Source organism: Dendrobates tinctorius, unplaced genomic scaffold, assembly GCF_039654945.1.
Source record: "Dendrobates tinctorius isolate UK_male_01 unplaced genomic scaffold, ASM3965494v1 ptg000263l, whole genome shotgun sequence".
NCBI lineage: Eukaryota > Metazoa > Chordata > Amphibia > Anura > Dendrobatidae > Dendrobates > Dendrobates tinctorius.
In genome coordinates this window covers 7,779,746-7,794,742 of record NW_027361930.1, presented here as the reverse complement: position 1 = coordinate 7,794,742, position 14,997 = coordinate 7,779,746, and the positions used below count along the sequence as shown (strand labels likewise).

The following is a 14,997-nucleotide window of genomic DNA, read 5'->3' as shown; positions in this document are numbered from 1 at the left end:
CTGCACCCAATCGGTAATGGCCTGAACCATCCCTGGATCCATGCGGAATCCCTCCTCGGATACAATTACACCCAGAAAAGACAGTTCTTGCATAAAAAATGAGCACTTCTCCAGCTTAGCATACAAATGGTTCTCCTGGAGTCTCATAAGAACCGTACGTAAATGGTGTGTGACTGACTGTCCTCAGAGTATATCAAGATGTCATCCAAGTAGATGACTACAAAACGCCCATTCAAGTCAGAAAAAACAACATTAATGAAGTTCTGAAAAACAGCAGGAGCGTTAGTGAGGCCGAAGGGCATAACCAGGTTTTCAAACAGCCCCTCAGTTGTCAGGAACGCCGTTTTCCATTCGTCCCCCTCCCGGATCCTTATAAGGTTATAAGCCCCTCGTAGATCGAGCTTAGAAAACCATTTGGCCCCTGAGAGTTGATTGCATAGATCAGGAATCAACTGGAGAGGGTACGTGTTCTTAACAGTAATTTTGTTCAGTTCCCGAAAGTCGAGGCACGGTCGCAACCCACCATCTTTTTTCTTTACAAAGAAAAACGCCGCTGCCACGGGTGAGACCGAGGGCCGAATATGCCCCTTGTGAAGGCTTTCTTTGATGTACTCTTTCATAGCTTGGCGCTCAGGCCCAGACAAATTAAACAAACGAGCCTTGGGTAATTTGGCTCCAGGTACTAAATCGATAGCACAATCATATGGTCTATGTGGTGGGAGCGCCTCAGCCTCGCTTTCGGAAAACACATCTTCAAAGTCTCTCAGATGCTCCGGTACACCCTCCAGACTGACAGATGACACAGACACAGATTTTATCAGATTGACAAAAGGAATCGGGTTACAACACAGACCATTATCACTACATCCCCATCGGGTGATCTCCCCCTTCACCCAATCAATAAGAGGATTGTGGCGTTGCAACCAGGGCATTCCCAATACCAGTCCTGCAGGCAGATTATTCATAATGAAACAACTTAAATTTTCCACATGAGTGGAACCCACTTTCATAGAAAAAACTTCAGACATAAAACAAATTCCATCCCGGGTAAGAGGGGATGAATCCACAGCCACAATTTTAACAGGGTCTTTTAACCTGACTGTCCCTATCTTATTAAGAGTCACAACTTGGGCATCAATCAGATTAATGGAGGAACCACAGTCAACAAAGGCGGTGGTCATCACAGGACCGCCAGCAAGTTCCAATTCAATCTGGAGCACCATTTTTGTACGTGAGAAAAAATGTACCTGGGAGTCTGGACAACCTCCTCGATTGTTGCCCAGACTCAGTCGTTTCTCTGAAGAAGGGCAGGAGGGGCAATTCCTTTTCCAATGTCCAGAGACTCCACAGTAAAAGCATAATAGATTGTCTCTACGGTGCCTTCTCTCTTTCTCCTTAACCGAGACTGACCCAACCTCCATGGGCTCGGATACAGGTGCAGTGTCACACAATTTGGGGTACAAGGGAGACTCTTGTTGCATCATTCCTCTAGCGCGGAGTCTCCGGTCCATACGGACCGCCTACATCATGGCGTCCTCCAGGGTATCAGGAGGAGGAGGTAATGCCAGAGCATCCTGCAGACGGTCAGACAGGCCCCTGCGGAACAACCCCCTCAGGGTGGCGTCGTTCCAGGATACTTCGGCGGTCCAACGTCTAAACTCTGAGCAGAACCATTCAGCAGAGTGCCTCCCCTGTGTCACACTCATCACCATATCCTCTGCCAGACGCACTCTATCAGGCTCATCATAAATGTGCCCCAGAGCCTCAAAGAACAAATTCACAGACATACGTTCAGGAGCAGAGGAAGAGAGAGAGAAAGCCCATGCTTGTGGAGCCCCCCGAAGTAGGGAAATGATGACCCCAACCCTCTGGAACTCATCCCTGGAGGAGCTGGGCCTCAGAGAAAAAAAAAAGCTTGCATCCCTCTCTGAACGACCTGAACTCCCTTTTATCCCCTGAGAAAGGGTCTGGCAATTTGACCGGAGATTCGGGGGATGCCAATGACACATCTCTATCACCAGCACTAGGAGCCCCTGCAGCGACAGCCCTTTCTCACTGAGCCAGTGCGCGTGCCCTGAGTACAAAAACAGTGTTCAAAGATACCTGTGGAGCGGGACAGCAGCGGTGATGATGCGTGCTTCAGACTATCAGGACCTGAAGCACCTGACTGCTGGGAGCGTGGCCTAAGCTCCACAGAGCTAGGAGCTGCAGGGAAACTCCTAGAAAAGTAACTAAGGGGCAAGTTACCAAGGGGCATAGACAGAGACGTAAAACAGATCAAGCCAGGTCAAAGCGCGAGATAGCAGGACAGTACCAAAGGGTTAGACAGAGCGAAGAGTCAGGACGTAGCAATAGATCAGAAAACCAGTACGGGCAATGGACGGTACAATAGGGACAAACTGTAACGGAGTAACAATAGCCAAGCCAGGAGGTCAGAACTGGAAAAGACAATAGTACCAAAATGAGAGACAGAGTTCAGAGTGAGGGGACAGACCGGGTCACACACGGGACTCAAACAAGCAATGCAGTATACAGGCACACCAGGGGGGTCAAACACACACAGCCAGAATAACAGTATAGCTGGCAGGGAATCCTAGTCTAGAGTGAGTATAAATACCCCTCCCAGATCCAGAGAGAGGCCGGCAAAAGTTAACCCTGTGAGAACAGGACATTAACCATGTCCTAACCACAACAGGGATAAAGGAAATTACCAATCAAGCAAATATACTCACACAAACAACTGAGGTAAGCACCAGGAAGTGGAGGACGAGGTAAAACCAAAGTAGGAGAAGGAGGGAAATTAGCACACAAGCTTAACCTAGCAACAGTCACAGACAAATCCACCAAACGCCTTCTCCAACAACCACAAACCACTGTTATGATTGAGTCACCGTAGGAGGCAAAAACAGAAATGCTAGCTAAGTCCTGAAAACCAGAGAAGTTGGCAACTATCAGATTGCAGACCCCTAAACCTATCAACACAACTAGCAGTAGCCGTGGGGGGGGTTCCTACGATGATCTAGACCCCTCGATCACAGCCGGAGAGATACATAGGCCTAAAGAAGGAAAGGGGAAATCTAACTGCCCCAGAGCAGACCCCAAAGCAATAGGCAACCCCCCACATATAATGACGGTGAAGCAAGATGAAAACACTTACACAGACAGAAAGACAGGCTGAGCAAAGACGGGGCCCAAAAACTACCTAGATAGGAACGGATAGGAAGGCTGCTGTCTGCAATCTGCCAAAACCCTATCAGAGACAAAAGCCAACAAGCTGATATAAAAATGGCCCTGAAGCAACTAAGCTTCAAAAACTAAATCAGCACTCAGGTACTTTCAGAAGACAGAGCTCACGGAACACTGCACACTCCAGCAGGGAGTGGCAGAATCGAAAAAGCAAGAAAAACAAAAAACAAATCTTAGATGCAAAAGGCAAAACAGAAAACTTAGCTTTAGGAGAGCAGGAATCAGACTGGTGTCCAAGAGTCCACAGAGAAATCACCCGCAGGGCAGAAAGGGCGTAGGCTGCCTTAAATCCAGTCAGTGACTCCACTCAGCCAATCGTCTTCATTAGTCCCAGGTGCCTGATAATCAGGCTCACTACCTTCCTTCACTAGAATAGGGAGTTCACCAGGCCTCAGTGACGGAGGGGAAAATGAACTCACAACAAACCACCATCTCCTAACCACGCAGCATAAGCTAGCTCTGTCTGGATATGAGTGTTAGCCAGGGCCAAGATTATACAGGAGATGGGGTGGCTAACCGTGAACAGCTGAGAGCCTTGATGCAGGAAAGCTTCCAAGACATCTCACCTGAGAAGATTAACCCCTGCACTGCTAAAAGAAACCTGCACCGTTTAATATGAAGGTGAAGTGCTTCTAAACAGTGCAGGAGTAGGAGAAATCAGACACTGCGGTCTTCTGGCACCTCTCTTTAGTAGTACACCCGTGACACATATATTATGATATGTTAATCATGCATGCCTGGAAACGTACCCCCTTCACTTTTCGAAAAGTTGGTTGGGCTGGACGGAAATAGAAATGCCAAGTCGTCAAATTTTTGCACAACTATAAGTTGTTCAAACATTTGTTGTAAACGATAAGTGAGTTCCAGTAACTCTTTTAGATGCCCAGTACTTCCAGCAGTATTTCCACAGAGCTGCCTGATCATGTCATAACAAAGTCAGCCCACGGCCCCATAACGTAGCTAAGTACTCACAGTACCCCATACCATATGGGGTCATAGTATTTTCATAATAGTGCAAACTACTGTTCTAAGTCAAGGATATGTCCATGGAAAGGTTTCCTATGAGGATTTTAGCGTGAAAAAACCTTGCAATAATCTAATCTAACACACCTATAGCTTGTTTTATGTTTTTCAATGTGTTATTTTTAACATGTGAAAAGAAGCATCATGTAAAATCTGACTGCCCTTTCCATATAGCCTTTGAAATAAAATTAAAGTGAAAACAAATGCCCTATTTGAAAAAATATGTCAATAATACTTGCTTATGTGTTAATTTTGTGATTTCCAAATTTCTGGCAGAAAAATCTGTGTCAAGAAACTCTGTGTGCACACATAATACCCCAAAAGTACTTTCTATAGTTGCATAACTAAAAAAGCTTCAATACCCTCATGGTAGGCCTCACTACTATGCCCCATAGTTGGCTATCCAAAGCAGCGGCAGACAGTATTCCTACATAACAGACAGAACAAAAGGAAGAAGCCTGCACGGGAGAAGATTTTTGCTAGGTATTGTGATGCTGGCTATCGTCACTTCTCACAGACAAGCCATGAGGAAGGGAAGTCAAGAAGTCCAGGGTCAAATACTAAAGGGCCTGTCACACTAAGTGATATCGCTAGCAATATCGCTATAACTTGTGACGTTATAGCGATATTGCTAGCGATATCGCTGTGTCTGATACTTACCTACGACCGGCACCCCCGCTGGTTATCGCTGATCGCGTGAGAACACCCTGGGCCGTTTCTCGTCGTCAGCTTCCTGCTGGGCTTCCTGTGGAGAGACGAGCGACGCGTGGAGCCGGGCGGGAGGACGCAGGATTGCCTAGTGTGACAGGTAAGTAGCGATCCCCGTCTCCAGCGATGTTGCTGGTGAGATCTGCCTGTGTGGCAGCTCACTAGCGACCACTTAGCGATGTACCAGCGATCCTGACCGCGTCATATCACTGGTCGGCATCGCTGGTACATCGCTAAGTGTAACAGTACCTTAAGAGTGTACGTCAAAGGCAGAGGGGTAAGACAAAAGTCCAAAATGGTGCTGATTGAAAAAAAGGGGCAATGCAAACAGTCAAAGGCATGCATTAAACTGAGCAAAACTACAACTCACAATGGTCTGGCCATTGCCATCCCGAAAGGGTGACACCTGGAGGAAGCCCAGCAGGCTTAGCCTGTGACTGGGCTGCTGTGCAATCCTAAATAAGGCTGTGTGCCCACGATGCGATTTTTAAACTTTTTTGCCGCGATTTTCGGCGCGTAAACGTTTAAAAATCGTGTACAAAACGCCCCCCCATGCATTCCTATGGCATTCCGCACATGCTGTGCTAATGCTGCGCTTTTTTCCGCGGCGGAATTGCATCGCGGAAAAAATCGCAGCATGCTCATTCTTTTGTGCGTAATCGCAAAGAATTGCCGCGATTCCGCACCCATAGGAATTCATGAGAACCGCTTACTTCCCGCATATGGCTATGCCCACCATGCGGGAAGTTAAGCGTCTCATGTGCGGTTGGTACCCACGGTGTGGAGGAGAGGAGACTGTCCTCCAGGCCCTGGGTTCCATACCCCTGTAAAAAAATCGGGGTATATTTACCTTCCGACGTCCCGCGCTGCCATCCCGGCCTAAGCGTTCCCAGTAATGCCTTGCGGCAAGGTCCTGTGATGACGTAGTCTTGTGAGATCGCTATAGCAACGCGAGACCAACGTCATCACAGCTCTCGCAAGGCATCGCTGGGAACACTGAGGCCGGGATGGCAGCACGGGACGTCGGAAGGTAAATATACCCCGATTTTTTATTTTTTAATTATTTTTTACATTCTTTGTTTTACTATTGAGGCCGCATAGGCGGCCTCAATAGTAAAAACCTGGTCACACTTGTCAAACACAGGGAAAAAAACGGAAAAAAAAAGCGCGATTTCTGGGAAGGAGTCCGGTTTTCAGTGTCAGGATTTCAACGCTACGTGGGCACATAGCCTTAACATGGGAACACCCCAGCACGCTTCAGTCCCTGATTGGTGGCTGGACTATCCCTTATTAGCATGAGGATAGTCGCCACATTCTTGTCCCTGACTTGTCATTCATGTTAGAGAGATTGACTATATTATTCTAGGTACAGAAATGTAGATATTTTGATCTTACAGGGTTGCCCAGGCTTAGCACTCTGTGACTGCAGACTTGTGCGTCTTTACAGCGCGCAGCTTACAAGCTGTTAGGATTCTTCGGTGCTGGTGACCGGGCGGTCATGAGACTACAAGTATGTGATGGGCATTCTTCCGGCCACATCCCGACTAGATGTGCGCAGCCTCACTCAATTCACATGGCTAAAATTATTGAGCCGGGGTGTTATACATGCTGCTGCACACACGCGGGGCAGATACACACTAAGCACACAAATATATATATATATACATATTTTTATATATTACAAGCCTATATAAATAAGTATACATATAATTTTCTTTCTACAATACTATACCTTTAGAACAGCCAGTATTTAGCAACCATTCTGGGTCTCACGTGTTATTTGCTGTAATATTCCACGTAGCCAGCAGATGGCGAGCTAACAATGCGTTCATGGTGTCGCTGGATGCGGGGAAGCCGCTGACGTCACCCATGCGACGGAGGTCGGAGGGACAGCGGCAGGAAGTGGCGGCTGGAGGTGAGTGCCGGCTGAGGGGAATGTCATTGCAGTGTGGCAGCCTCATTGCATCGTGAACGCTTCTTTTCTGCTTCATACATTGCAGGGCGCCTGTCATTGTGTATGTGTGCACGGCCAATAATGTATAGCAGTGATGTCTGCAGAGGTAGCTGGTGCTCAGTAGGCAGCAAGGGAGGCTCCCTGGGGGGCTGGCAGTGCAGCCTGTGCCCCCATAATCACAGGTGTCATTCCCAGCTCTGCTGGACCAGTACAGACTAATGTCCAATACAATGCCCTCAGGATGTGCTATAACTAGGTGTTCTCTAACCCTCAGCGGTGCGCCCCCTGTGTCAGGTTCATGATCTGTCCCTCAGCAACCTGGGGCTTGTCTGGTTCATCGTAAATGAAACCTAAGGCGTCAGAGATTGCAATGAGAAGCAAAAAAGTCCAGTTCCTGCAGGCACGGGGCTGACACACTGTAATGAAACCACTCTGCCCATACACTGATAGCAGACCCCTCCCACCCAGCACAGGAACTTAGTCTCATGTTGCTTTCTTGGCTATTTTCAGAAATCCTACAGAAGTTGGTGGAGATGGCCTCATGTGCTAGCACTGCTCCATATAAAGCTGGTATAGGGGGCTTCCTGCAGATAGTTATGGCAGACCTTGTGTATACGTCATATATGGCCGATATGGGAATGTCCATTTAAAGAGTTCTTCCTCCGTTTGATTAGTGTAACAGATCCCCACGGTAGGTGATAAATGTCTGATCGCTGGCCACCATTTACAGCTCCAGTAAGGCCTCATTCACACATCCGTGTTTAAACACCTACAGGTACCATTTTTCACGTGTCATCATTGTGGGTCTGTGTGTCCGTATTAACCAGCAGTGGTTTTCACGGGTGGATAAATGACAAAGCTTCTTTTCTTCTTTGCAATGTTAGAAACTTGCAGTACACTGATGCCATCCGTGTGCTGTACGTGTTATTCACGGACCCATAGAGTTTGTATCCGCACTTATCCATGATACTGGGAAAAAACAGACATGTCTCCTTGAGGTTTATATGAACACACGGTCCGTGACAAAACACAGACTCATAAATGGCACCATAGGTTATAATGGGTATTTGTTGTATCTGTGAGTAAAAATATTTATTTTGGCGGGAGGTGCTGAATGAATTTTGTTGTATGGGCCCTTACAGTTGTGGCAGTACTAATTATTATACCGATTTGGTTTTCTCATAATGAACCAGAAGAATGAACAGTTAGGTTCTCTCCTAACCCTTTATTAAACCATTTTTAGGTACTCTGTGGGACATGACCCTGAAATTCACTGACATCTATGCACCTATTACACCTGGAGGCATTTATTACTTCCCCACATAGCATAGCAACCTGGCACATTCTCACCAATGGGCCTACCGTCAGAGCTACCTCTCCCTGGGAAACCAGGTCCCATAGTCACTTTATACGATGCAATCCAAGTGTTTATATGGCAGGGATCACAGATATATCTGATAGTGGTTGTTGGAACTGTGTACTGTCTGTATAATACAGCCAGCGCTGAGTAATGACAATGCCGTCATCGCTTCACTCATATCATAATCTTCCATAATAAATGCATCTGACTGCAGGTATGCCTCGCTCATGGTGATATGCTATTATGCCAGAGGGAGAAACATGTTATAAAAGTGTGACTGGTGGTGGGCATGTTGTTTCCAGCATCAAAGGGGCTTTTAGCACAATTTTTTTTTTTCTATGTGTAACTTGCAAGTCATGATAGGTAGGCTCCGTTCACACTTATACAGTGTTTTCTACCAAGCACTATTTCAGGGTTTCTGTTGGATTCCTGAAGAAACTGTATTCCAATACGATCCTTGACCTTGTCCATTCACCTGAATGAAACTGACAGTCTCTCTGGAAACCATCTGGCCTCCGTCTTATAGTATCTCTTTTTCAGATACGCATAAATCTGGGGTCACACCAGCATATGGCATCTTATGCGAGATGCTAATGACCCTCGGCTCCTGCTCTGCTGCGAGCGGAAGCCGATGGTCAGTACTCTGCGCTCTCTCATGAGAGAGTCGCAGCACAAGTGCTGAGGAGTCAGTGAAAGTGATTTCTCCATTGCTGGCATCCGCAGGAACCTCACTGCACTTGCATGACATCTGAGTGCAGTCCAATGTTTTGCACACACTCAAACTTACATGGGTGCGTGCAGTTGAATATACTTTGCCAGTCGAAGCATTCAGTGATTTTTTTTTTTCTCATGCCAACTTGACATGAGAAAATAATCAGTAGTCTAAACTGCTCCATAGTATAACATTGGAAAGAGTGCTATCCAAAGATACTTATGATAGCACTCGTCTGTGTTATACGATAGCTTTCCTCGAGTCTGAGTGAGCCCTAAAAGTGATAGGCCACAAATTCTGCCAGGACAACGGCCGTTCAGTTTCCACAGTGATGCTATCAGCTTTATTCATGTAAATGGCTCTGTCGGGGTTCCTGTCGGAATACAATTTTTCTCTAATAATCCCCCATGACAGCTCACAGGAGGATGTCATCCCATCCTAATAGGGACAGGAAATATGAAAGAGGTCAAATAGCCCCTCCCACCTCCTTTCCCCAGTGTTTTTCCTGTCCCTATGGGGATGAAAACTTTGCAATGGCAACAATCGATCTGCAGGACGCATATTATCATGTCCCAATTCATCCCAACCATCGGAAGTTCCTGAGATTCGCAGTGACCCAAGGGGAATGGATAACTCATTACCAATTCAGCATACTCCTATTCGGAATATCGTCAGCACCCCAAATATTCACGAAAATTATGGCAGAGGTCATGGCTCATATCAGAGGTTAGCAGATTTATATCTTCCCATATCTTGACAAGTTTCTACTGGTGGCACCATCTGTACAGGAATTGCAGGAGCACATACAGAAAACTTCTCAGATTCTGACATCACTGGGATGGCTAATAAATCATCAGAAGTCAGATATATGATTCCCTCTACAAAAAAGACTTTCTTGGGAGTTCTCCTAGATTCTCAATAACAAACATCCTTCTAACTCAAAGAAAAACAGATTCAACTGAGAGCAAAGGTAAACATCCTGCACTGAGAGCAAAGGTAAACATCCTGCGGAGCAGAAAGTCGGTGTCCATGAGATTTGCCATGTCGTTTGTCGGCTCTATGATGTCTTGCATCCAGTTGGTAACCTGGGCCCAGGCGCACACCAGAGACCTGCAGAGTTATGTGCTAGCAGAGTGGGATGGTTCCCCCAGATAACTGGACAAGAAGGTGACGATACCAGCCTGAATACGGACATCATTGTCCTGATTGAACAACCCGAGGAAACTGAACGGAGTGCCTTGGATCCAGACCCCGCTAATCATAGAAGTAGATGCCAGCAAAAGGGGATGGGGTGCTGTAGTCTCCCAGACATCCTTCCAGGGTCTCTGGTCAACCCAAGTCAGCAGACAGTCTTCAAACTTCAGAGAGTTGAAGTCAGTGGAGCAGACCCTCAGGGCAGCAACATCAGTGGTCCGAGGTACCCAAGTGAAGATCTATTTGGACAATGTAACCACAATCGCACACCTATTGTACCAGGAAAGTTTGAAGCACAAAGACCTAAAGGGCATCTCAGCAATAATATTTTCTTGGGCCGAAAGGACTTCTCTCTGTCAGCCCTTCATACAAAGGGAACAGAGAACAAGCGGGCTGACTTCCTGAGCAGAAGGGATATCCACCCGGGAGAGTGGAGTTTGAATCCGGATGTATTGTAGATGTTGACCAAGAGATGGGGCTATCCAGAGGTCGATCTATTTGCTGGAGGCCAGAATGCAAAATTGACCCACTACTTCTCGCTAAACCCAGACGACACATGCCTCGGCATAGACGCCTTTGCTCACCAGTGGCAATTCAAGCTGGCTTATGCCTTTCCTCCAATCTTGGTCTTACAAGGACTCTATAGAAAATAAGATGTGAACAGACCAGAGTCATTTTAGTGGCACTCCTCTGGCCAAAGAGAAGCTGATGCGTACCATAACCAGCCTGTGTGTAGACGGGCCTCTAGACCTTCCACCAATCAAGGATCTCCTACATCAGGCGCCGGTCTATCACCCAGACATAGAGAACTTGCATCTAGCTGCTTGGCTTCTGAGTTCTCGATTCTGAGGGCAAAGGGTCTCTCTGAGAGAGTCATCAACACTTTACAGAAAAGTAGGAAGCCGATGATAAACGCCATATACCAAGAGATCTGCAAGACATTTGTGTCATGGTGTGCACCGGATCGGCCAGATTCCCGACAGGCCAATATCACCCAAATCTTCGATTTTCTGTAGGAAGGCTTAGAAAAAGTACTCAGACCCAGTACTCTTAAAGTACAGGTGGCAGCATTGAGCTCATACTTTGACCAGGCCCTTGCTGAACATCGGTGGATAAGACGGTTCATAACACCAGCTACACGACTTTGTCCTAGACCGGTCAGTCTGGTCCCCACCTGGGACCTCAATATCGTCCTTAAAGGATTAATGCTTCCACTGTTTGAACCCCTACCCTCCTGTGTGCTATCATGGTAGGTTATTAGAAACCGACTTATTGATAAGTCTAGTTCTTTTTTTGGTATTCCTTAAAAAAACAAAGTGGAGTGTACTGTGTTAACGTGAACCTATCCTTACCAGGAACCTCTTTTAATGTAAATGCAATAACAGCCATGTCAGTGATGAATTAATATTGAGCTTGAAATGTGTAATTCACTGTGAAATGTTTCTTGGTTCAGGTGTACTCAGTTATCACCATGTCAGTGATGAATTAATATGAAATATCTCTTGGTTCAGGTGTACTCAGTTATCATAATTTCAGCGATGAATTAATACAAAATGTTTCTTGGTTCAGGTGTACTCTGTTATCACCATGTCAGCTGTACGCACCACTGTTCATGCCAAATGGATTGTAGGAAAAGTAATAGGGACAAAGATGAGAAAAACAGCTAAAGTACGTGTGACAAGGATGGTGTTGGATTCCTACTTACTAAAGGTGAGTGAAGCTTTTGTATTCTTTCTCCTTAGGCTACGTTCCCGTTTGTACTGAGCTTTCAATCAGAGGGTTACATCTATAACATGTCTATTCACTTTAGTGAGGCAAATGCAGTTAAAAAATTAAACGCTTGACACCATTTGTCCGCCTTTCCTTCGATGTCAATGTATTTTACAAGACACAATAGCGTAGTCTACCATGCCTTTGTGTCCCTTTTAACCCTTTCTGCCATATGACGTACTATCCCGTCCATGTGCCCTGGGACTTAATTCCTAAGGACAGGCTGATCGCAGCTGGGTGTCAGCTGATTATCACAGCTGACACGCGGCACTATGTGCCAGGGACGGTTACGGACCGCCCCCGGCACATTAACGCCTGGCACACTGCGATCAAATATGATCGCAGTGTACCGGGGGCATAGGGAAGAATCACGCTGGGAGGGGGCTCCCTGCGTGCTTCCCTGAGACCCTCGGAACAATGCGATGTGCCTCCTCCCTGCAGGCCCCCGGTCCAATATGGCCTTGGAGGCCATTGGGGTCCTGCAGGGAGGCTGCTTTCTCAGCGCCTGCTGAGAAAGCCTCTGCAGTGCCTATCAGATCTCTGATCTGACACAGTGCACTGCAAAGTGATCTGACACTCTATAGTAATGTCCCAAACGTCAAACAGTGCTCCTTCCCTTCCAAGCTCTGCCATGCGCCCAAACAGTGGGCATACATATGGGGTATCAGCCTACTCAGGACAAATTGCACAACAACTTTTGGGGTCCAATTTCTCCTGTTACCCTTGGGAAAATAAAAAATTGGAGGGGGCAAAAATATCATTTTTGTGGAAAAAAATATTTTTTTATGGCTCTACGTTATAAACTTCTGTGAAGCACTTGGGGGTTCAAAGTGCTCACCACACATCTAGATAAGTTCCTTGGGGGGGTCTAGTTTCCAAAATGGGGTCACTTGTGGGGGGGTTTTCACAGATTAGGCACATCAGGGGCTCTCCAAACGCGACATGGCGCCCAATCTCAATTCCAGCCAAATTTGCGTCAAATGGCGCTCCTTCCCTTCCGAGCTCTGCTATGTACCCAAACAGTGTTTTGCCCCCACATATGGGGTATCAGCGTACTCAGGCCAAATTGCACAAAAACTTTTGGGGTCCTGTTTCACTTGGGAAAATAGAAATTGGCGGTGAAAAGATCATTTTTGTGGAAAAAATATGATTTTTTAATTGTACGGCTGTACGTTATAAACTTCTGTGAAGCCCTTGGGGGTTCAAAGTGCTCACCACATATCTAGATAAGTTCCTTGGGGGGGTCTAGTTTCCAAAATGGTGTCATTTGTGGGAGGTTTTTACTGTTCAGGCACATCAGGGTCTCTCCTAACATGACATGGCGTCCGATCTCAATTCCAGCCAATTTTGCATTGAAAAAGTCAAACAGCGCGCCTTCCCTTCCAAGCTCTGCCATGCACCGAAACAGTGGTCCCCCCCACATAGCAGGTATCAGTGTACTCAGGACAAATTGCACAATAACTTTTGCAGTCCAATTTCTCCTGTTACCCTTGGTAAATTAAAAAAAATTGAACCTGAAGTATTTTTTTAGTGAAAAAAGTTAAATGTTAATTTTTTTTTTAAATATTCCAAAAATTCCTGTGACGCACCTAAAGGGTTAATAAACTTCTTGATTGTGGTTATGAGCACCTTAAGGGGTGCAGTTTTTAGAATGGTGTCACTTTTGGGTATTTTCTATCATATAGACCCCTCAAAGTGGCTTCAAATGTGATGTGGTCCGTAAAAATAAAATGGTGTGGCAAAAATGAGAAATCGCTGGTCAACTTTTAACCCTTATAACTTCCTAACAAAAAAAAAATTTTGGTTTCAAAATTGTGCTATATCTCTGTGATTTAAGGGCATAAAAATTAAAAGTTGGAAAATTGCGAAATTTTCAAAATTTTCGCCAAATTTCCGTTTTTTTCACAAATAAACGCAAGTTATTTGAATGAAATTTTACCACTAACATGAAGTACAATATGTCATGAGAAACACAATGTCAGAATCACCGGGATCCATGGAAGCGTTCCAGAGTTATGACCTCATAAAGGGACAGTGGTCAGAATTGTAAAAATTGGCCCGGTCATGAACGTGCAAACCACCCTTGGGGGTAAAGAGGTTAAGAAAAAGGCAAAAAAAACAATTTATGCTTGGCCATGTGAATTCTCTGATTATTAGTGCACATACAGCAGTAAAGAAGACTAAATGTTTTTTCTTTTATTATAGTATTACAACAAGAGGAAGACTTACTTTGCCCACGATGCAGAGCAGCAATGCACAGTAGGCGACATTGTGCTGCTTAAAGCTTTACCCGAAAGAAGAAGCAAGCACGTCACTCATGAACTGTCGGAAATCGTTTTTAAAGTGGGCAGAGTGGTCGACCCTTTAACTGGGAAGCTCTGTGCGGGCAGCAAATTTCTGGAGAGTTTAGAGGACATTAAGGTAGATGATCTGGATAAACATCTCCAGGATCTGAAAATCTCAGCTGGCATAAGTGAAGAGAAGAAAGCAGATTCATGAAGATCTACAGTTATTCTCTCTGGAAACTTTGTATGATAAATATTCCTCCACAGTAATAATTAAAGTTATGTCCTTTTTCTACATTTCATTGATAGTTTTTATTTCTACTAAAATGTTTCTTTTAATAAGTTCCCTATTTTCTCAGAGGCTGTAATGACGTAAAAGGGTTGTCCAGTCGTGACATATTAATGATCTACCTGTAGGACAGGTCTTCAGTTTCAGAATCTGTGAGGGGCCAACACACAGTACCCCTACTACTCAACTGTTACACGCTTTAAAGGCGGCTGGATAGAGACATTTTGAATAGAGCTGCACAGTGCATTTCCATTGTATAGTGGCCACTGGTGAGTACTGCAGAACAGCTCCTATCAAAAGAACATGAGCTGATCTTCAGTACTGGGCAGTGGCCACTACACATTAACCAAAAAGCGGAGCCCCAGTTTTGTCGAATGGTTTCACCTGACAGAGCAAATGACTGCTGATCAATGGGAATGCCTGGTATTGAACCCCTGCCGATCTGATATTGATGAC

General features: G+C 45.7%; 2 protein-coding genes across 4 annotated transcripts in view; one reads left to right on the top strand and one right to left on the bottom strand.

Moving 5' to 3' along the window:
- The window catches only part of LOC141069426 (merlin-like), a 120,575-nt gene extending 113,730 nt beyond the window's left edge, over positions 1-6,845 (bottom strand). Inside the window, exon 1 of one of the 2 annotated variants that reach the window (XM_073558951.1) lies at positions 6,710-6,845. The gene's annotated coding sequence lies outside the window, so the exon portion shown is untranslated. The remainder of the gene's footprint in view (positions 1-6,709) is intronic. The other variant, XM_073558952.1, reaches the window with a different exon arrangement.
- On the top strand, positions 6,760-14,549 carry MRPS17 (mitochondrial ribosomal protein S17). Of its 2 annotated transcripts, XM_073558954.1 has the most exons (4): positions 6,772-6,892; positions 7,442-7,622; positions 11,767-11,907; positions 14,173-14,549. In XM_073558954.1, exons 3-4 carry the CDS (start codon positions 11,785-11,787, stop codon positions 14,464-14,466), a joined length of 417 nt encoding a protein of 138 aa, XP_073415055.1. In that variant the 5' UTR covers positions 6,772-6,892; positions 7,442-7,622; positions 11,767-11,784; the 3' UTR covers positions 14,467-14,549. The 2 variants fall into 2 exon arrangements, with proteins under 2 accessions (XP_073415054.1, XP_073415055.1); XM_073558953.1 differs by lacking the exon at positions 7,442-7,622 and having other exon boundaries at positions 6,760-6,892.
- Positions 14,550-14,997: the final 448 nt, after the last annotated feature.

Excerpts from the sequence above, each read along its gene's own strand:
- MRPS17 (XM_073558953.1), top strand. The coding sequence starts at position 11,785 with ATGTCAGCTGTACGCACCACTGTTCATGCCAAATGGATTGTAGGAAAA. Across the intron at positions 11,908-14,172 it reads TGGATTCCTACTTACTAAAG|TATTACAACAAGAGGAAGAC; the intron begins GTGAGTGAAGCT and ends CTTTTATTATAG.